The 22,589-nt window shown below is 40.7% G+C and overlaps 1 protein-coding gene across 1 annotated transcript in view; it reads right to left on the bottom strand.

The window, feature by feature from the left end:
* The window catches only part of ADGRD1 (adhesion G protein-coupled receptor D1), a 135,188-nt gene that overhangs the window by 22,115 nt on the left and 90,484 nt on the right, over nt 1–22,589 (bottom strand). Inside the window, exons 16-21 of the mRNA XM_027733162.2 lie at nt 19,743–19,846; nt 16,801–16,912; nt 11,781–11,934; nt 8,535–8,601; nt 7,415–7,481; nt 547–638 (exon numbers count right to left, since the gene is read on the bottom strand). Coding sequence (XP_027588963.1) covers nt 547–638; nt 7,415–7,481; nt 8,535–8,601; nt 11,781–11,934; nt 16,801–16,912; nt 19,743–19,846 — 596 coding nt within the window. The remainder of the gene's footprint in view (nt 1–546; nt 639–7,414; nt 7,482–8,534; nt 8,602–11,780; nt 11,935–16,800; nt 16,913–19,742; nt 19,847–22,589) is intronic.

Raw genomic sequence — 22,589 nt, 5'->3', positions numbered from 1 at the left:
TTTTAAAGATGATTCACTCTCAGAGGCCACCATCCCCGGAGGCTCAAGGCACTGTGATTAAAGACCTGCTTGGATTTAAGCACACATTTAAATCCAGCATTAGTCTCTGTGCTTTGCAGTATCAAGAGAGTCTTAAAGATAAGCATATGCCTAAATATTATGCTGAACTCGGCTTAGAAACAAGGTCCATCCTCTGAAGGAGCAGAATAGTTCCAATAGCCCAGCACAGATTAATGATGGGATTTAGCTTTGAATACAGCAGGAAGAGGAAAGTCTCCATTAATAAAAGGGAAAATCATGAATCAGCAAATGCTGGAGACTGGAAAACACTTTAGCTCCTGCTGAGCCACAGGTTTCATCCTGTGCAGCATTTAGCTTTAATAAAATGTAGGTTAACTGGCTGCATTCAAGAGAAAGATAAGCTACCTTTCACATTATTTGTTTTTTTACTGAAGAGGAATGATGTCAATGTTCTGGGAGCAAGTCCATGATTTAACATTGCTTGAGTGACGTTGTTACAATATAATTTGAATGAGAAAAACTTACTTGAAGGCATTAGCATCTCCATGGACCTTATAGTTGTCTGCACTGATTCTGGAGATGACTCTTGTGACAGCAATGAGAATGCCAATATTGACCTGGAGAAGATGAAGGAACAAGACTTGGTAAGGAAAGCAAGTTCTGACCGTGTCAGAGGTGCAGGCTGCCCGAGGAGGGGATTGTAAAAATACAGCAGAAAACAGAAATTTGGTATTTATTTGCCAAAAAATGTTTTCAGTGTTGGACTGTTATAGTTTGCCCCTTGTCAGTGATTTCTTTCCCCCCACAGTGAGTAGTTCTTGCTTGTGTTCTCTTTCCTCCAGCAGTCCTTGGGAAAAGTGGGGATTGATACATTGCTTCACAGCCAAAGAAATGCTCGGGATCCCTGCTGTACAAATCAATACCTTAACAGCCTTCTGCCAGCTGACAAACCAGACAAGAATTTCACCAGCCAGGGCACGTGTCTGCATTCCCTTTGGTTTTGTGCCTGCCTGTGCACAGACTCCAGGGTGTACAACTCCCTTTTCTTACCAAAGTCTGCTCGCAATTGAAGCCCAAGACTATTTTAAAACAGCGATGAGAAAAATATGTTAAGCCTGAACTCTGGTCTTCAAAGGCCCTGCTGTCTTTGATGTCGGGTCCAGCAGAAACATCAATAAAATGAAAAGAATTCCCAACAGAAAAGTAGGAAATCTTGAAAAGACTAACACTGAAAATGTCCAACAAAAGAAAGTTTGTGCTGGAGTCGCAGGTGAAGGAAGAAGGAAATCACTTAAAGGAAATGTGGCAAAGACTGTCTTGCTGTGCAAAGACCTTGGGTTTAAAGAATAAAGAAGAGTCAAGAATGTGAAGGTGAAAGACGTATTTCCCCCTTCCTGCCCAAATTTATACATCAGCTACAAAGCATCAAGTTAAGAGCAAAACTATCCTCAACTACAGAACAAAAAGAAAGAGAAGACTTCAAAAAAAGTGCTGTTCCTTCACTAAAACTCAATAATCATTCTCTATTTGACACAAATATTCTAATTCTGAGGATGAGAGCGTGAATTATAAATGTTTAAGTTTGATGCTAATGACTTCCTTGGTATTTTTCAAATCTTCTGACCACTCTTTCAATTTTAGATTTCTAAGGGCAGATCATCACCTGCTGTAAAGTCAGAGCATAGCTGTGATAATTCCTTTCTGCCACAGTTTTTGAGTCTGTCCAAAGAATACCCTGTGGAACCGACAGCTCTTCAATAACAAGAGTACTTGTTGTTCAATCAGCTTTACAGAGAGAAATAAGAGGTGAAATTCAATGATCTTGGGACCATTTCCCCTATTCTCACCAAATCATATTTTGTAAATAACTTTTATAAGTCCTTTGAGGTGGCAATGAGTATTTTTGAGAAACCCATTTATCTGCTCTACTTGGAATCTTGCACACTCTCACTTAAACTGGACCTGAACCTTTAGATCTGGTTATGAAAACAGCACAAGACAAATTAGACAAATTAGATGGTTTTCTAACACACAAGTTCTTCAGTATTTATAACTGATTTTTAATTTTTTCATATAAAAGAAATTAAATATAAAATTCATTTCCTAGGTAATTTGGATGGTGTAAAGTGGATTTAAAAGGCCTTGAGCTTCTCCTCTGGTGTAGTCAGTGTGACTATACCTTTTCCAAGGTGCAATGGTAATATGTTTAAAAGATGAGAAGGGAATATTGTGATCTCACTGTTGATGTAGAAAAAGGTACTCAAGTCCTGAAAATCTATATTTAAATTTCCTGAACCACTTAAAAATTTTTGCTTAGGTATTTTGAGAAATTAAAGTAATCTCATCCAGCCTAAATAAACAGATTAGCTACAAATGCCTGCCTTTGTTAATGCTTCAGTAAGTAAAGCATGGAGTTATTTCCACTCCCCTTACAATGGGAAACCAAAATACAGCCACTGAGTTGTTCTTCCAGTGATTTTTTTTTTGGCATCTGACATAAATACTTTGCCAATGATTTGAACAGGAGAATGTTTAGTTGATGAAACACTCGTTATTCTTTAACCTATATTAGAATGTTCAAACTATGAGAATAAATATTTAGATGAGGCCACTGTATACAGTTCCTACCTCTTCCTTTCCTGAAAGGCCAGATAACCTGACAATGGCAGTTATTTTGCCTTAAAATTAGACTGGAACTTAGAATGGTTTTGCTTCCAGGTACTGGCCACACTCTACTTTAAAAAAAATATAACTACTAACATTAATGCTTGTTCACTAATTCACAGGACTCCTTTCAAGGCATCTTGTCCAACCCCAGGCACTCACAACTCTCTGCAGAGTCAGCAGGAGCTGCCAGTTCCCATTACTGGAGCCTTGATCCAAAGCCCACCGGAGCCCACGGAAAGGTCCCGATGACATCAGGGAGCTCTGGCTCGCTCTAGTGGCAACTTCATCTGACCAAAAACTGTCAGACCAGGGAGAGGCTTAAATGAACAAAAAGAACCTCTTTCAAAAGCTTTTCTCGTCAAAGTTTTGCCAGACCAGATGCAGTGAGACAAATTCTTTTCCCTCTCTTCGGTTGCTTTGCAGGGATTTCACCTAGATTTCCTCCAAGTCACATGAGGTTTTTGTTTCTTCTTAAATACAGGGCAGAAATCCCATGTGTAAAACCCTCTGATGTGGTGTGTTCCACGCTAGCCAAGAAAAGGCTTGGCAGTACAGAGGAACTAAAAAAAAGAAGCAACTCAACATATTGCCCTAATTAAATCCATTGACCAGCTTTCCTCTAAAACCACAAACTATTTTGGGCTCCACTTCAGTTTCGGGCAATAGCACAGGGAGTTGAAGTGACTCTTCCAATTGAGGTTTAACTTCCTCTGTGATGGTGTGAGTGAATTTGATCCTTACCATGACATCACTGGTCACACACCGACACTGCAGCCCATTGCTGGGGCACATCAGAAACCATTCCTGGGCAATCAGCATTTCCAAACACAGCCAGTCGATTGAGTTAGATGGACGTTAAAATTTGGGAGAGTGATTTTGGAAAGCCTGATGCTACTTTTAGCTATCCCAGAGCAACTGCAGATGGAATAGAGTACACTGAAGTATTTTGCAAATTAATTTGGGTTAGTGCATGTAGTATCACACCAGTTAGAGCTGAATATCAGAGCAAAGCTTTGAGGTTGGAAAGGAAATACAGAAGAAAACAGATAAAGGAGCCCAACTTCTGCACTTTCCAAATATTAATCCTTAATATTGAGTCTGTGCCCTTGTTCAAAAAAATCTTGCATGCTTTTCTGTTGGTTAAGTAAGAAGAACTTTAATTTTAACATAATGAAGGAATTTAATCTTAAAAGAATAAAAGTGTTCACAGCTGAGTGCTAATAAGAAAAAATGAGAAGCTTAGCAGGTGTGGTCTAATCCACCACAGCATTTAAGTAGGCACTTGATTTCAATGAGACTGAGGAATCCTACTGTCTCAGGGCCTTTAAACACTGTATGTTCAACTCTGCCACCTTTTCCCATGATAAGTGATGCTTAATAAGAGACACAAGTTGTCACTTTTCAATCACTGTGAGTTGGACTCACAGTCTAACCGCAGAGTGGGACACTATCCATCACAACTGGTAAATAAAGGTGGGAATAAATACCATAAGGAACTTACTAAATCTTTTATGATCAACAGGTATGGAGGAGATAATACTGTTTTATATATTGAGTATTCATGGGCAAGTACCAGCTGAAGACAATGATGGCAATCTCAGCCCAGGACCCAAGTTCCACAGGGTCCCATCTGAAGACAGTGGTCACAAAGCTGATGTCCCCACAGCACAGAACCCTTAGCAATATGCCAATGAAATTCATTTAGCTCCATAAAAATGCTGTTTACCTGAAAGACTTGTAAAAAAAACCTGCAGGAAAATGACTACTTACAGGGAAAACAACAGAAAGGACTTGTCACTACAGCCCAGTATCTCCCCCTGCAGTGGATTGTTCAGTCTGCAGCTCACCCACTGCTCCAGGAACACAGATGCTTTCCACAGAATTTCCTTAATTCTGCCATGTCTATGGAAACACACCAAGGCAGCAGATGGCTGATAACAAGCAAAGCCTTCTGCCAGAAGTTCTAACGTCTTGTATCAAAAATTCAGGTGCTTTGTCAAGTGGGGGGTTTTTTTCCACATGTCCCAGGCCAATTTTGGCTGAGCTTAGTTTGGTTTGCAAACTAATTGCAAGAATTTTTTTGTGAAGCTGCCTGAAGAGGATGATATAGAGGCTCATGTGTTGTGGTTTGGAGGGTGGGGGAGAGTGATCTTTAAAATGTAGGTAGAAGCCAAAAAACCTACACATAGAAGGAACTATTTCCTTCATCACATCCCTTGACTAAAACCCACAGAAAGAGCACGTTGGGTATGGGAATCCATATAGGGTTGGGAGGTTCTGTGAATTACTGCCTAGAAAAGTATGTGTGAGTGCTTTTTCCCAGTCACACTCCCTACACATCACTCTGTTTTAAGGCTCCATGATGTCTGTGTTGCCTGTGAGGCTGTGGCAGGACAAAAGTGAACTGTGTCTGCCCTGTCTCTAGGGAGTGGGAGTTAAAAAGAGCAGTCCCCCTGTTTTCCTCACAGCATAATCCTTTTTCTTGGCAGAGAGAAACTGTGGATGGAACCAGTCAAAACCTGCTTTTTGAGGAGTATTTTCGGAGTTAAACATCAGTTCATGCAACTGGTGGCTCATTTGTTATTTAAAGAGCACAGGCACACACGCACACAAAATACTGTTTAGCCTTGTTATTTCCCTATAGGCACTAACACATTTTTCAGCTGGAATATTCAATGCCCAGAGAGGGTAATTTGTCAGCCAGCTTGCTGCTATTTTGGGCAGACCTGGGTTTAGACTTATTTAACAAATTGCTCTACGTGAATCAACCTTGTGAGCTCACTCTTTCTCTTTCTGAAAATATTTGTACCCCTACAAGAATATAATTAGAGCTGCACAAATGTTATATATCATAAGTTAGAGCCAGACAGCTAAACTCTTACTTTCACTGGCAAGCACCTCTGCATGCAAATTGCTGAAGGCTGTGCTTGCTCAGGTGAGCTGGTGTGTTTTGGTTAACACCATCTTTGGACAGCAGCTTGGAAAGATTTGGTTGCACCTCATTTCCTCCTCTGATACTGAACAATGACCAAAAAGCAAGTGCTAATGTGGGCAGGAGACATATGAATATTAGATTATTTTAATTGCTCTCCAATCATCAATGTCTACATATCTCCGAACATAAACTCACATACAGAAGGTTCAAGGGACAGGTCAACAAGGAATTAAAGTTTGTTGGAACAGAATCCACAGCTGTTTAGCCAGCTCTAACCTAGTGATCAACATTTCTTATTTACAGGTATATACTCTCACTGAGGTAAAAGAAATTCTGCCCTTACTGTTTAGGGACTTTCAAGTGTTGCCATTAATAATTTGATTAAAATGCTAACATGAGACAGTTTCTGTCACATCAATATGGCAACCATTTGCATTGTTTTTTTAATATATGTTTATATAACCTAGTTTTTCAGAGGCTGTATGGTGGGTGGAAGGTGCTGGGCTGGGCTGCCTGGAAGAGATGCTGATTTTACTGTCTCCCAGGCAAATGTTAGGATGGCCACTCACCCACAGCACAAAATCCCCTGTGATGGTAAAGGTCAGCCAAGGAGCCATCTTCTACTTGCCAAATAGTTCCAGAGATATGCAATGGTAAACACTAGTTATATTTATTATTTATTTATTTATTTGTCCTTCCTTCCTTTGGCTTGTGAGCAGGATTTCTGGGGGGGGGGGGTTTATGTGAGATGAAATCTGGGATGTTCCTTTATTTGGTTTTTTTTTAAAGGTCCATGCCTATTAAACCTAAGCAGAGCTTTAAAGCCAACCTGATTTCACTAATCAGTGAGTCTATTCCATCTTCATACTTTCGCTCTGACGTTATAACTTCTATCAAAAATTGCAGATGACCTGATCAATAAAAGTATTAGAAACTGTGGTGAAGAGGTGCTAATCTCCCACTTAGTCCCTGCAAACATCCCTGACTCCTTAAGTAGTCACAGTGGTTAAGCTACAGCTCACTGTAGTTGGCTGTGTGAGCAAAATTAAACTGCTGCAGAGCTTTCCTGGTGCAGCATCGGAGCCCTGAACCTGCCCCCTCCCCTGGAAGGACTCTGCTCATTAGAGCTGGCAGAGGTGTTTGTGGCAGCCACCTGAACCCTGCAACCTCACCTTAACAGCCCTGCCTCGATCAGCCAGACACTCTGCCCTACCTGACACCAAAGGTCAGAGGAACAGAACAAATTCCTTAGTGCTGGAAGGAGACAGATGTGGAGGCAGCTTTTTACCATCCCCAGAGCCCACCCAAGGGGTGACAGCTCTTGTTGTTCTAACCCACTCTTGCAAACTCTGCTGTGACCATCTTCACTGGGGACACTCACAAAAGCTTCAAACACCAGTGGGATGGAATCAGGCTTTCAGCTTTTACTGGTGCATATGGAACACAAATCACAGAGTCTGTTCTTTTGGGGGTTCTTTCTGTTCTTTTGGGTTCTTTCTGAGAATTGTTGAAACTCCCAAGATTACTTGGCCCTACACAATTATTAATGACACCAGCAGGGCTACTCCAGTATTTTAGGTCCTATCTTTGCAATAGTGAAATTACCAGTGTGAGAATTAATATGCATAAACCAATACAATGCAAAAAAACTGGAGGAGGAACCAAGTAGTTCTGGAACATTCACGACTGCTCTTTCACTGGGCTGGCACAAGGATTGACCCCAGGCCTTCAGCCAGTTCTGCTGACACAGAAATGCAACAAGAAAACAGCAGCTGCTGTGGTTTTACCTACCAGAATGACACACATTGCAGGCACCACAAAAGCCCAGATTGCTCCATTCTCCAGTGAAAGCCAGCAGCTGCAGGGAGAAATCAGAACGATTTCAGATGAAGCACACAGTCATTTAATTAGTAATGTTCTTAATTTAAAAGAGCAATTCAAAAAGAGTGCAAAAAGACCGGTGAATTTTAAAAGCAAGAGACGTGATAGAGCACCAGGAAGAAGCTCCTTTCCCCCTCACACTCAGGGAACCCAAGGCAGGATCTCATTTGCATTTATGTCCTGCAAAGAGTCAGTGACAGCTCTGCCCCAGCCCACTTTCAAACAGCATCAGGTGTGGAAAATGGGAAGAAAGGAAATGTTTTATTTGCTCTTTGTTGTTCTTGTATCCTCAGTCACAGGCAGTGATTTCAGTGCTGGAGCACTGTCACTGCAGCCAGGGACAAATTGAAGCCTTCCCCGCCTTGCCTGGCTGGTGTTGGGGAAGGGGCTGCTCAACACACTCTCAGCTTCGTGGGCTCTTCTTCCAGCCCTAATGAGATAAGCCAGGGTACCACACACAGAATAACAATCTTTGCTCCAAAGCTTCTGCTTACATTATGGTAGGATTAAATCCTATCTTGGTCTTTCGGTTAAATTCTCTCTTCTTTTCCTAAATTAGAAAGGAACTTAATTTTCCAAATGTTGGACATGATCCATTCTAGATCTTGAGATGTGAAGGAAAAATCAGATTATTTTAACCACTTTCCCCCAAGTAAGTGTGTTTCTGTTCCAGAACTGCAGTTTTCTTCAGAAGATTGAATATCTTTAAGAGATTACCCTGAGCAGGGGGAGAGCAGGGAGCTCACTGAGGAGGCCTCGTGCCTCTGCAGTGAAAGATAAAACAGGCAAAACATCTCAGGAGCCTTTTGTGCATCAGCTCAGCAGTGAAAAGCAAACCTGAGGCTTCTATGTCTAAAAAACTCCCAGAATATGTCTAAGAATAAGAAAGAGTCATGCTTTTGCAAGTTATCTCCCCTGTTCCTCAGGAGGATCTTGCAGCTCCACAGCCCTGTTAACACGTCTACGAGTTTCCTCCACGTCAGATTTTCCATCCTTTTTGCACCTGGAGTGGGGACCTTTTTGTACTCACTTGCCACTTTCTCCATAGCTGTCTAGGGATGATGTTGCAGAAATGACACAAATCACCAGTGGGCAGCCTGCAGAAAGGCAAAGGCAGTGGCAATATTAGGAACAAAAGCACCATCTTCCAGTAAACCCAGCAAGTTCTGCCAGATTTTGTATGAACAGAACAGCTCAGAGTCATTTTCAAATTAAGTCTAACTTGACATCCTCCTGCAGCTGTGTAATCCAACTTGTTTTAATCAATTGATGTGAGAAAAACAAAATGGCTTTTCAATAAAGCACTAGTTTAACAGCTAAACTGAATTAGTGCAAATTTCCTTGACAATTGTAGTCCTCTTTCAGCCTGGTTTTTGTTGGTGTAATTTCTGCCTCTTGCTACTCAAGTAGTGCTACCATGTGATTGTCTGGTAATTCTTGTATGATTTAATAAAATGTGAAGGGTTGAGCTTTTATCATCTTACAGAACTTAATATCCAGGTCCCAGGCAGAGTATTAGACATGATAGCCTCAAGTTTCAATTTTTCTGTTTAATTCTTCAGGTTCTCTGCATGAGGGTTTTACAAAATTCTCTGACAAGCAGTTTCTGCTTAATTTTACTACTATCATCCTCACAAATTCTATAAAATTTTCCTGTACTGACAGACCTATAATTTTTGGAAGAAGTATTTTCAGTCTTTAATGATTGCAGCTAGAAGCACATTTATAAATATTTATATATTTATATGTCTATGTATTTATACAATGAAATACTCAGTAATTAAGAAGCATCATCTACAGGCATTGTTTAGGTCTTAGACTTTGAAATCCATCCTGTAGGATAGAGTTAAATGTCTCATGAGCTTCATTCTGCTTTCTCGTGCTTGTCCAAATCAGGAATAATATCTTAAATGTAAGACCCAATCAAAGGTAAGATTTTATTTACTGTCTCACTTGTCTATTTAAGAAAGGAAATTCCTACACACAGTTGAACAAAATCAGAAATAATTATATTCACCGGAGCAATTAAGCACAGATAATCAATATGCCATGGATATGTGAGTTGCCTGCACTAAAGGTCCCACAGGTATGTGTTCACATTCCCAAGCACATCTTTGGTTGCAGAGTAGATATTGAATATAGATATTGTCTGCTGATGCAGGTTGTCTTCCCACAGAAGGGATGAAGGGACTTTGTCACTGAAGCAAAAATACCTGTACCTGACTAATTCTTCTTTATATTTCTAGTCCATCTTTTTTTTTTTTCACCCAGTCAAATGCTGGATATTCAAAGGATTTAGCATGACTCTTTATCAATTTTAAATGCCAGTGAAGAAGAAAATTAAATAGAGTTCCTTTGGAAGATAATAAAACTTATGCAGATGAAACATAGAGCAGCCACCAGCATTAGAAGAGCTGTTAAGTCAGTGAGAATAAAATGATCTGCAGCCTGTAGTGCTCTGTTTGCCTTTTCATTGCATTAACAGGACACTAAATGGATAATGGCAATGGAGGAAGAAGCAAGGTTTTGTTACAGTAAAATAAGAGTATTTTTCCTTTAAGGAGCAACTATTCAATTAACTCCATAAAGACTGAAAAAAATATATATTTTTGTCCTAAGGGGATCATAAGATTTTATCTGGATTGAGGAATTCATGTGGATTATACATTATGCACAAAAATAAGTGTGTTTCCTTAATTTTTTTCAGCAATAATTACATAGGAGTTGTGAAGTTTAGTCTACACCCATAACACATCTCTTCCAACCCAAACCATTCTTTCTTTCTGAGGCACTACTGACAAATAAAATGGAAAATTCCTGTAAACTTGGATGCTGTATTTTGAAAGTTTCTCTGTCTTCTATATCAGGAAAAAAAAAAAAAAACTAAAATCAAACTAGCAGGCTATAGAAAATCTGTGGCAGACAATTTAAAGCAATTTTAGGACATTAATTCTAAAAGGCTAAATACATCATCTGCTGAGAAAGATGAAGCATTAGACACAAGTGAAAGTTTATTTCCTTCCAATGATGAAAAGATCTATTTTGCTTGATGGGAAAAAGTATGTTCTCCCATTTATATTGTAGAAGTTCATTTTCTATGATTTTCTTCTGCTGTGTTATGTCATATCTAGGCAGAAGTCTGGGACTGTATCAACTAACAGCAAACAAAGAAATTTATGTCTTTTGACAGCTCAGAACAAAGTCTTCAATCTGTGACAGTCTCTCAAGGAAAGGAAATGGGTTGAAATAGGAAAACATACTAAGGCCAAAGTGCCACAGCAGAACCTCCAGTATCACAAACTCTGTCATCAGCATCCCAAAAATGATGGGAGGGAAAAGCTTTGCTACAATAATCTCTGTGTGTTGTCCTGAATCATCAAGGCAAAAAAAGAAGGTTTTTTTTTTTTTTAACCCAATCGATTTCAAGGTAGTTTTAATGGTAGGATACTATCACCTTCCTCAAATTGCCTTTTTTTTTTTCTTTTTTAAATTCCTGGCAACTGCAGGCTTTGAGTTAATTCCAGCACCCTTGGGACTAAAGGCAACACGTGGGAACTTCCATCAGCTCTGCACATTTGGTGTCCTGTCTCTCTCATTACCACTGAACTCATTTTACAGCAATAGCACCTCTCAGATCCCTCAATAGATGTTGGGAGGTTGGTGGAGAATTCCTTGTCCCTCTCTCCTCACGTGGCCTCAAGTTTTGATTTGTCATCAGCAGGGATTTTGCAAACATTTAAACACATACTCAGCCCAGTGTTTCTGCTTAGATAAGAATGATGGGCCTGGGTTTTTAAATTCAGGAGGAGGGTTGTCTTTATTCCAGGAACTATAAGTTTGCAAAAGCCAAACATATTCACACTTCAGTTGAAAGCACAGAACCAATAAATGAACTGTCTCTTTTGACTAACATGAGATGAGACATCCTTGTCTTCAAATTCCTACAATCATCTTAGGTCAGTATAACAATTAGGTAAGCTAAAGTATAAAAAAATGGTGCAGTGAGACCTCCCTCCCACAGTCCTGCTCTTAATTTGGTAATTCAGGGTCTGATTTGGCCTTGAGATGTCATGGAATTCGCTGCAGTGGAATTAGGTTTAAGGACTACACATTTTAAAGTCTGATTACAGTCAGAAAAATTATGCATTTTCTTATCCAACAGACCTACTCTCAGAAGGCAAACTGTGATCTTAAGATGACAATTTCAAATACGCTTCTGAATATAATCTGGTCCTAGAGTGAGGAGACTTAAAGTAAGCAGCTACTAAATGCTTACCCCATCCAACTCCATAATAGTACAAGTGCTTGCTTTCTTCTGACCCAAATACTTTGATCACCATACTGTAGAGATGAAATCCTTCCACCAGCATCCAGGCAAAAGCACTCAGGAAGAAAAAATGAAGGAGAATGGCCAAGATCTTGCAAGGCACCTAAATTAAGAATAAAAATTAATGCATTACTTCTTTTTGATACAGTCACATTGGTTTTCCAATTTTTATTTAATTTCTATATACATTTATGTGCTAAATCACTGAAGTAAAAGTCTTTAAAAAAAAGCACTAGGCAATTTCATTTTTCTACAGCATTTTCAGACAGTTTCAAATCCTCTTACCTTTAAAAAAACAGAAAAAAACCCAAACAACATTGCCAAACACAATGTGGAAATCCAAATGAGTTATTTATTTCTAACAGCAGGAGCAATACTCCTACTAAAGTCTACAAAATATTTAAGAATTCAAAACCGAAGTGTCTACATCCAGCTCCTGAGCCTGTAGCAAGTACAGGAGTCAAAGAAGTGGAGTAACTTCTATGCCTGTGTTGGCATTTTATTCTTTTTTTGATGATTTAGGACTTTGTACACTAATGAAAATTAAAATGTTGGGACTCGATAGTACAATGAAAATTGATGCTTTCCTGTATGTTCTCACTTGTACTCAGCTGGTTCTGTGCTAGTGCAAAGACATTCTAATGCAAATCCAATGTGACTACATGTATTCAAAAGCAATAAATTTGGGGTTAATTCATGTAAGTGAGGTCTGTATGTGGTTTAGTACTTCGCAAAGTTCAGGGACATATTATTAAACCAGATTAGCTTATTGACAAAAATGGTAAAAGCCTTTCCAGTTAGTTTTATCATAAGGCTATAAAATGCATTTTAATGCCTTTTGATTTCCACCAGAAGATTAAGCCACAAAAATATAAGAGCAACATAAACCTGACTTACAAGCTAGTTCTGTCAAATGGATGCTTTCCAAGGTTTGAGGAGCCAAACAATATGAATCACAAAACAGCAGAAAAATAAAACACAGTGAAGTAGCAGGAGGCTGGTCTGCGTGTAATTCTGTATAACACTTAGTTGCAGATTTGTACATAAAATCCATAGCAAAGTTGCTACTAGTTCTGGTTTTGTGCCTTAATGATGGCTTAGAAGTTACTCTTAAATGACAAAATTGCCTTCTTGAAAAAGCATTGAAAAGCTGAGCTTTTCTGTGCTGAACCCAAGCATGTCTGCCCTGCTGTATCATAGGATGCACTCTGCTTTTAGCACAATACTTGTAAAAAGGCAGATCTCATTACTGTTACTCTTAGAGTTGACTACTTGTGAGTCTGTGGAAATAGAAAAATCAGCCCAGCCAGCAGCAAGGCCCATCATATTATAGTTGTTGAGAAGGTAAAGCAAATTCTCAGAAAGGCCTCTCAGAAATATATTAGTCACGACTCAGAGGACAGTCTTAAAACAGACAGATAATTTTATACATATATCATAAAGGAAAGCAGCTCATTTCATCTCTCCATTTGGAAGTGTTTTCAGCAATGCCTTGCAGGAGTACTGAGGGAGAAACAGCTCCATACACCGACCCAGAACTGCAAGTAGCAGACACATTAAATTTTCTGGTTTTGCTGGGAAACCACAATGCTGCTTAACACCTTATATTTCAATTTGCATTTCCCTATGTTTAAATAACACTTCAGTTTTTCCCACAAACAGTCTCAGGCCTTTGGAAGGCTTTAGGAGCCTAAAGAAATGTTGATGGTTAACTGCTTGCAAACATACGCTGTGGTTTGGGAATCTGTTGAAAGAATGGTGCTCTCCAGTCTGTAGTAGAGAGTAACTAAGACTGCAAAGCTCTCTGAAGAAACAAATTTGTCTGTTGCTGAAAGTCTAAGGGAAGTCATCAGACTGGCATGTGGATAGTAAAGATATCTTAGAAACTTGGCAGTATAGGAAGAAAATGTTTTGTGCAAAAAATATTTACTTTTTCTAGAAGAAAGACAACCTGGTTTGGGGAATAATTGCCTTCCTGGAATATGCCATGATCATTTAAGACTCCTGTTTTAGCACTACTGATGTTAGGTATCAATGGCCAGCTTTTTTATAAATCAATCAATCAATTGAGTGTATTACAAAGACCAAAGTCCTGTGTGTGAAAACAGAGGTTCGTGGTTAGAAATCAGTCTTACTCGAAAAAGGAAAATTGCTGTAGTATAAACTGTAAATTATTAAATTACACATCCGAAATTACCAGGGGAATGCTCTATGCCATATCTGGAATCAAAAACTGAATGTTCCTAGAGATGGAGACAGGAAAAGAATGGAAAGGCTCAAAGCAGTCATGCAAGGAAGTGATGCCAGCTCAGGGTCTGTTTTTCCAAGGCCATTCCCTGTTGCACTGCATTGGCTCAAGCAAGGGGGTACCACAAAGGGGTCCCACTGGTTCTCTCAAACAAAGGCACTTCCAAACTGCCTGGCACTGATACTCCATCTCTGGCAGAAGCAGAAGATTACAAATTCACACCTTCTAGTGTAAATACTGCCTCCCTTTTTCTGTAAACGACCATTTAGCAATTCAATTAAAGCTGCAATTAAAGGTATTAAAACTGCTGTCAGAGCCAGTGAGAACAGAGCATGGAGTAAGGACGTGAGGCTAATAAAAGGATGAATCACAACCCCCCTGATCCTGAGAGGCTAAAACGATAAAAATAAAAGCACAGCAGACAGTGTTTACATCACATTCTTCAACTTTAAGATCTTTAGAGTGTTATGCTGTTCAATTACTGCTGTTATAGAGCAGGTAGGGCTGAAATATCCATGGATTCTGTGAAGCATTTCACTTCACAAAGCCTGTGGTGTAAAGCAGGTCTTGCTTTCTGTGTGCTACTGTTCCAATTTAACTTGCTTAACTGAAGTAAGTTTTGAATAGGTTTAAGAGAAAATATGCACTTATTAAACTGCAACTTCAGCCTTTGTGAGCGCTTCACAAGCTTGACTAAACAAGCAAGACACCTGTGTGTGAACAAGGCACAGTATGAATGTAGGTGGACACTGGGACAGGCCTCTGGAGAACAGGAGCTCTACCCACATCCAAGCAAAACCAGGAAACACAGCCGATGTTTCACAGGATTTTAAAGACTGGAGGTGATGCTGGCCTGGATAAGGTGTAAAGAGGCTTTCACACACTAACTGAAGTGACTCAGCTGGATTGTCTGAAAGCCTGGAATGGATGAAAAATGAAAAACTGTGAGAATAAGACACACTGATACTCTGAGTGAACCCATTATTGCCCTCAAGCCCACGTCCTTTCAGCAGGGTTTTAGCTCTCTACTTAGAGAGGATTATTTTCATGCCTGGTTTCCACTTTCTTCAGTTTCAAGTTATATCTTTTGCTGTCTCCATTTCATTTCCCTTCTAAACCATTCCCTGCCATTTTCTCCCTTGCACGTTGCCTCACTCCTTCAGGACCCACCTGAATGTAAAGCAGCAAAAGAGCATGAACTTTATTTTACAAAGTGCTTTTAGATCCTCAGGTAATAATAGCCTATGCAAAACCAGGCATAATTGTTATTTATAAACTTAACAGAATTTCAAAGGATCCCATTTGAGCTGAATATAAATTTAGGTAGCTGTTGTATTGGCAAAATGAAGAATGTGCAAACCTCATCTTGACTTGCACTGAGAATAAACAGAAGAAAAAAAAGATTAATAGAAGCCACTCACTGCTTCTGAAAAGTAATAGGGAGCAACAGCTGGGCACCAAACTAGCCAAGTTTTGATCATTACAAAAACAGAGCACACTGGAAGTTTATTGTAAAATCAGGTTTTGTTTCTGCTTTTCAGGTGGGACTTTCCATCAACAGACCTTATGTTACTTTAAATTGCATTTTTTAAACACAACAGTGGAAAGAAATTGGTTTTACTGGTATGTAATACTGTTAACTTGGCCTATTTGTCTCAATCTAACCCAGCTGTTTTAGATGCCAGTTTTAATGGTTTAGATCCTGGTACTCTGCATGAGGAATTCCCACCTGCAGCAGCAGATCCATAAAATCAATCTGTAATTTCAAGTTCCAATCTATGTGATCAGGCAAAAAAACCCCCTATACATGCATAGAGCTTAAGTACCATGTGAGCAACATGGAGGTGTTGTTGCTTAAGTGGCTGCCTTAGATGGCCAGAGAAATATATATATGTTTTACAATATCTTGGATTAAAATTGGATTAAACTCTTACACAGTGATACTTAGTGCTTTCTGTCACCTCTGGCTAATTAAACAATAGTTGCTTTACCTTTGGCACTGATTATTACACAAATCCTACTTAAAAATCATCTAAATCTACAGAGTAGAGATCATCATCAATAAATCTGCTATTCAGAAAAACAGTATGTTCTGCCCCACAAACAAAACTTTTTGAGCGAAAAAACAAAGACCTTCTGTTTTGCCCTCCAAGGCAGTAGAAGATATTGCCAAAGCTCAATCTGAAAGCTTTTTAATGTGGGGTAAAGAAAAAAAGAGTCAAAAATATACCAGAGCAGAGAGCAGACAATTAAAAGAAACCAACCCCCACCAGAAAAACAAACAAACAAACAAACAAACAAACAAAAAAAAAACACAAAATCCAACCAAACCAACCCAAAACCTTAACCCAAATACAAATACCTTACCTAAACACACAAGATAAACAATATTCTCCAATAGAGAATTCCTAAAATTTTAAAGGGATGAGAGAAAGCACAAGCCATGTCAGGCAGAATCAGCCATGACATTTGAAAACACACTGAGGTGTGCTCCATTTCTACAGTGATTTTTCCATTGGATGGGTGCACATTGCTTTTGGTTTGGCAAACACCCAGACACGGCCAGATACCACGATAACACCGTTTGGGTGCACAAAATGCTTTATCCAGGAAGGCATTTTTTGGCTAAGGCACGTCAAAAATAGGAGATCTCACGTGGAAGATGCTTTCTTGCACGTGGCATTCATTCCAAACCAAATTATTTTTCTTCTTAGGACTTACAGTGCCAGGGGTGAACTGGAAGCTGGTGAGGAGCAGGATCTGGGCCACCAGGACAGCAAAGGACAGGTTGGCGTGGATGTGGTAGCGCTGGTTGCGGATGGTGCTGACAGACCTGGCAGAAGGCAGAAACACTTGTGAATAAAACAGCATTGCCAGGAGCATTCCGAGAATATATTTGTGATTTATCAGCAAGCATTTAGATTGACTTCTGCTTATTGGTTTTGGTGGGGTTATCACGATGTCTTCTGAGCTCTCCTTCCTCCAGGATGGAGTGGTACCTGAGTGGTTGCTTTGATATTCTGCTGCTGTCCTGAAGGCAGCAGAAAGATTGATTTGCACATGAAAAAGCTCTGTTCGGGACTAGTGGCAGAATATCTTGAATGGTGCTGTGATACAGAGGAGGTCAGACCTGCACCTCACAGAAAGCACACTGCACCTTACACCAGTCAGCCCACACTGTGCCACAGAACTCCTGGATTTATTTTGCTGGTATTTGCCTGTGTGAGAAATAAGGGAATGTGAAAAGACCTTTATTATAATTTTGACTTATACCATTATCAGCTTCTGGGCACAGGAACTATAGTTCCATATGCAGATGGGCAGTGCCTATCTTGACAGAGACCTGACAGTGATTACAACATCATTTGAACACATCTCTTTTGGCTTTGCAAAAAACAGCTGGAACTCGGACAAGAACATGCTTTCCTGGAAGTCTTCTGACCTCGTGTTTCTGTTCTCATCCAGAAATAGGAAACAGAAAACAAAAACACTGATCTGAACATCTCAGGCCTTTCCCACAATTCCATTCTTCACTTTAAAAAGCAGTTCTGGTGAGAACAGGTTCCCCATTCCCATCCATGCTGCCTGCCAGCCCCCACCAGCAGTTTTAATCATCTCAGGACACCCAGGCCGTTGGTGATGGGAACTGTTGTGTGTCTCCTCCACTCAACTCCACCCACTCCCATCCTTTTGCTGTGTCACACTGGATGAGGGTGACTCCTGCAGCCACTGTGTGTGTCCCTGCAGCACAGTGACGTGGACTGGACGATGCAAACCATGGTTGTGTCAGCCCTGCCCTTCCAGCACTGCCGTAGCCAGCGCTCCGCTGGAAGAGAACGAAGAGGGAAACGACGAGAAGTATCTGTGTCCTAAAAGGAATCCAAAGAGTCAGGATGTGTTGCCTGGTGCCAATGGCTATCTAATAAAGAGCTTCTGGTGGTGGCAGGCTGGGGCAGCGTTCCCCAGGAGGCGAGCAGGACTGCCTGCCCTCCCGGGAGCCGCCCGGCGCTGCCGGGACGCGGAGCAGCGAAGAACGTGCCAGATTCTTCTCCGCTTACGTTATGGTCATCTAACACCACATTGCAAAATTTCACTTCAGCTGTTTAACGAGACCCTGCTCTCCAGTGAAAACCTAATCAAATTATTTCTGATTGGCAGTTTGAAGGATCCTGTGTGTAGGTGGGGTGCTTTAACCCCGGGACAGTCAGCAGGCCCCAAGCTCTCTTCCAAAAGTCTTCTCTTTGCCTCCAGTTTCTTGAGGAGTTTTCAGCCCTGCTGCAGCCACACCACCTCCCTTTACTCCTTTTTCCTTTCTAAACACTATAACATCCAATTTTGCACTCAGACAAAAGTGGAGCAGATCATTCCCCTCAGCCTAAACATGCCAACAGCGCAGTGCCAGATAGGCAGACGTTGGAGTTATTTAGAGTGGATTCTGCCACACGTTACACATTTAATCCAAGTATGACCAACACAGATCTTGAGACTTGGAAATAATACGGGGTTTGGAACAAAGGAACACTGCAATCAGTTTACTGTTTTTACAGCAAGTCCTTTTCCCTAGAAACTGGCCTCTTAATGGGATGTCCAAAATATATTCTTAGGCACAGAAATCAAAAGTTGAACTCCTGAGTAGGAAGAATATGGCTTAGTGTGTGAAAGGAGACAAAGAATCCCATTCCTTGCTGCTCAACCACTCTGCTGCACAAAGGGTGAAGACAAGTTGCTTCACCCTTTGCCATGTTTTCTGGTTTTTATTTAGAAACAAACCTCTATGAAATCTTCTTTCTTGGAAATGTTTGTATCAAGGCCAGCTGGGCCTCAAACTCAGTTATCACTGTTGGAAAATAAAACAGGCATAAAGACCCTGAGTGCCCTGTAGCAGAAACATTCCGGTGCAAAGAGCCCTCCAAGGGGCTGCCCTGTTCCAGGCAGGAGGCTGCAGAGATCCAGAGGTTTTAAACACGAGCTGTGGAGTGAATATCACACTGCTTACAGTGTCCTTCATCCTCCTAAAACAACACATTAGATAACCAGCCTAATGGAGAACAGCAACTCGAAAATAAATGTGGCTCGTATGATGTAATTGTGTACATGTTGCATGAAACAAAAGGCAGGCAGCTCTAATGTGGACTGAGACTTCCTTTCTGGGCATTCCTTTATAAACACACCGCCTTGCAGCCCAAGAGCAGACAGAAGGGCTGACTACACTCCAAGCAACCCAAAGATGAGGGTAAGGGGGGCAGAGGGGGTGATCCTGCAGTCCTTGCTCATATTGTACTTGCTTTGAGCTCCCAAGCAACTCTCCATGTTTTTCTACAGTTCAGGAGTCTTGCAAGGAGGCTACTGCCTCCTTGCAAGACTCCTGAACTGTAGAAAAACATGGAAAGTTTAAAAAAAAAAAAAAATCTAAAAATCCCTCACGGGATGGAAATAGCTTGCTGTATAAAGACCACCCCATTTCAGGAAATGAAAGTAATTTAGAAATAACCAACCAACTGTTACAAATACATGTGCAGAATCCAATTAAGGGAGGTTGTAGAATTAATAGCCTTTGTTTTATCCTGAGCACCTGAAGGGATCCTACTCGGTGGCCTGAAATGCGCTGCTTCCCTTCCTGCAGTGATAGCTGCTCAGCAGGTTATTAATTTAAAATTACTCACGACAATATAGCAAATGTGACCAGCGTGATCGTCAGGCAGAAGATGGACAGAGCACAGCCAATGTAAGTGATGGAGGAGAGGGCCACCTGGTGTTCTCTTGCTAGCTGCACACAAAGGAAAGAAAAAAAAAACAAAAACGAAATAACAACTATTAATTGATTTATCACACTGCAGAACCACGGGTCAGCGTTTCCTCCTCCAGCCATTCGTGAGGAAGCTGTTCACAGTCATTCCCTGCTGTTACTAGAGGGGGAAATGAGGAGCCAGCTCCAAACTCAGTCACACAGCCAGGGGATCCACATGCCCGTGGCATTTAGCTCCCTCTTTTATTTCCTCAGCCAGGCTTTCCTCAGCACAAGCTGGAGTTTCTCTGCTGCTGCAGCATCATCCAGCCTGAGAACAGAGCAGTTTATTGGGCTCACAGGCAGTGTCAGTGATGGGATCTGTCACAGGTAATGCTCTCACACTGCAATAATTTACATCACTGTGCAAATACCAGAAGTGCTTCACAGCAGTGAGAACTGACAAACCCAGATAAGCCATAAATCACAGGCCATTTATAGCCCGCTCGTTTTGTTTAATTGTGTCACGTTTTCAGTGGCTGTTGAAGAGCTGGACTGACATCTACAGAATGGAAAACCCCAGCAAAGACCCAGCATGAGCAGTAGGAGTGCAAACCTCTCCTCTCAGCCTCTGTTTTTATCTACAGGCAGCTTTTGTAGAAGTAATTCAATTTTCATGAACATTTGAACTGTAACTCCACAGTGCTCTCCACTAGGATCTGTGTTAAACCTGGATAGAGTCAATGCTGGAGGGACACCATGGTTTGGCCATTCATCTTAAACTAATCAGAGAGTGTGTTTTAATTTTCCATGCAAGTTCTCATAAAAGAATGACAAAAAAAGCCCCACCCAACAAAGGGAGCCAGGAAGTATTAATATATAATAAGTAGAACGGACTGAGGCAGGAAAAGGTTTTCTCATCTCAGAAGAATTTTCAAACATTTTTCCTGACTTGAATTTGGATAGAGTTGACATTTTCATAAACTGAACATAAATGAGGGGGGGGAGGAATATGTAGTCAATCAAAAAGTTTTAATTTTGATGCTTGAAATACTATGTTTTAATTTGAATCTCTCTTCACCATAAATTAAATTCCTAGTTGAAAACTCATTCAAAATATTTACTTATTAGAAAAAATACTGAAAGGAACAATATCTTTTCCAACTTTTTTACAGAAACTTTTAACTAATGAAAACTAATCCTTCCTCACATGTTTGGGATTTTCTATTGTTTTCCACATGCACAATAAAAATTTCCCTCCCAAACAAAGTATTTCATTAGAGATTATCAAACCCAAGCAGCCCCACCAATAAACTTCCCATTAAAATTCCTCTTTAAAGGAGAGAAATAACATGCCATGTGGTTATGAGGAAACAGAAACACAGACAAAAAGATGTGTTACATATGTACATTTTTCCTGCAATTATCTGCCAACAGAACCACCCCATGTACAGTAAGTTTTACAGCAAATAACTTGTGGCTCACTCAGCAATCTGAGAACTATTAAGGGATGCAGCAGCAGCATTGGAAGACAACTGTTGCTATGGTGTTACAGTTCCTAGGAAATATGATGCAGCTCTTGAGTGTTTTTTTCTCTTCCAGCCAAAGGCACATTTCTTTTCCCTGACTCGGGCAGCATCAATTAAAGAAACAAAAGAGTTCTGTGTGCTGGACCAGCTTAAAAGTTCCATATAATTCCTACAGAAGAGATCCTATCATCCCTCATTCCTCAGAGAAGCCATGTATAGCCTTTCTTCAGAGAATATTCCTGAAATAGGAGTAATCTTTGTGGTAAATTGAGCAGTTTAGAAGTGATTTCCTCATCAGGGATATTCATGTCCAGAATGGATGGACCTTATTTCCTGATATCTCTGATACACATCCTTTTCTCTGGCTACAGGTGGTTTGCAATTCTACAGAAGGAGGAGGGGAGCAGAGGAAGCTTTCACAGCTTCAAATCACTCTGAAATCAGTGCTTCTCAGCAGTTCAAAGCTTTCCTTCACTCCTTTCACTCCCAAACTCCTGCAGCCAGAAAATGTTCCCTGGGGAGGTCAGAGCTGCTCAGTTCTCATTCAGGTTTGCAGGGATCTCTCACAGTGTTTGCACTGGCAGAGGATCTGCAAAGGGAAAATCATATACAAATACAGAAGATACAGAGGAGCAAACTAGTGGAAACTGGCAAAAATCATGGAATCCCAGAATGGTCTGGTTGGAAGGGACCTTAAAGCTCATCCAGTCCCATCCCCTGCCATGGGCAGGGACACCTTCCACTAGCCCAGGTTGCTCCAAGCCCCGTCCAACCTGGCCTTGGACACTTCCAGGGATGGGGCAGCCACAGCTTCTCTGGGCAACCTGTGCCAGGGGCTCACCACCCTCACAGGGAAGAATTTCTTCCTAATATCTAATCCAGATCTACTCTCAGTGTGAAGCCATTCCCCCTTGTCCTGTCACTCCAGGCCCTTTTAAATGGTCTTTCTCCATCTTTCTTGTAGCCCCTTCAGGTACTGGAAGGCCTCAGTTAGGTCATCCTGGAGCCTTCTCTAGGCTGAGCAATCCCAGTTCTCTTAGCCTTTCCTCAGAGGAGAGGGGCTTAATCCCTCTAAAAATCCAAGTCTTTGTTTTTTTCCACAGTAATCCAAGAGAAGATGGTGATCACACAAACACCTTTTTCTCACTAATTTCTATCAAAACTAACATGCCTCTAAGACAACTTTTCTCTGGGTTTTAGTTCAGTCTTCCTCCAGAAACCCCTGCAGGGCAAGACATGATGAGAATCAAGTTCTC

This window comes from Pipra filicauda, unplaced genomic scaffold, assembly GCF_003945595.2.
Source record: "Pipra filicauda isolate LSUMZ 115617 unplaced genomic scaffold, ASM394559v2 scaffold14_size4853619_pilon, whole genome shotgun sequence".
NCBI classification, from domain to species: domain Eukaryota; kingdom Metazoa; phylum Chordata; class Aves; order Passeriformes; family Pipridae; genus Pipra; species Pipra filicauda.
The sequence above is the reverse complement of the archived record's forward strand: the minus strand, read 5'-3'. Positions and strand labels throughout refer to the sequence as shown.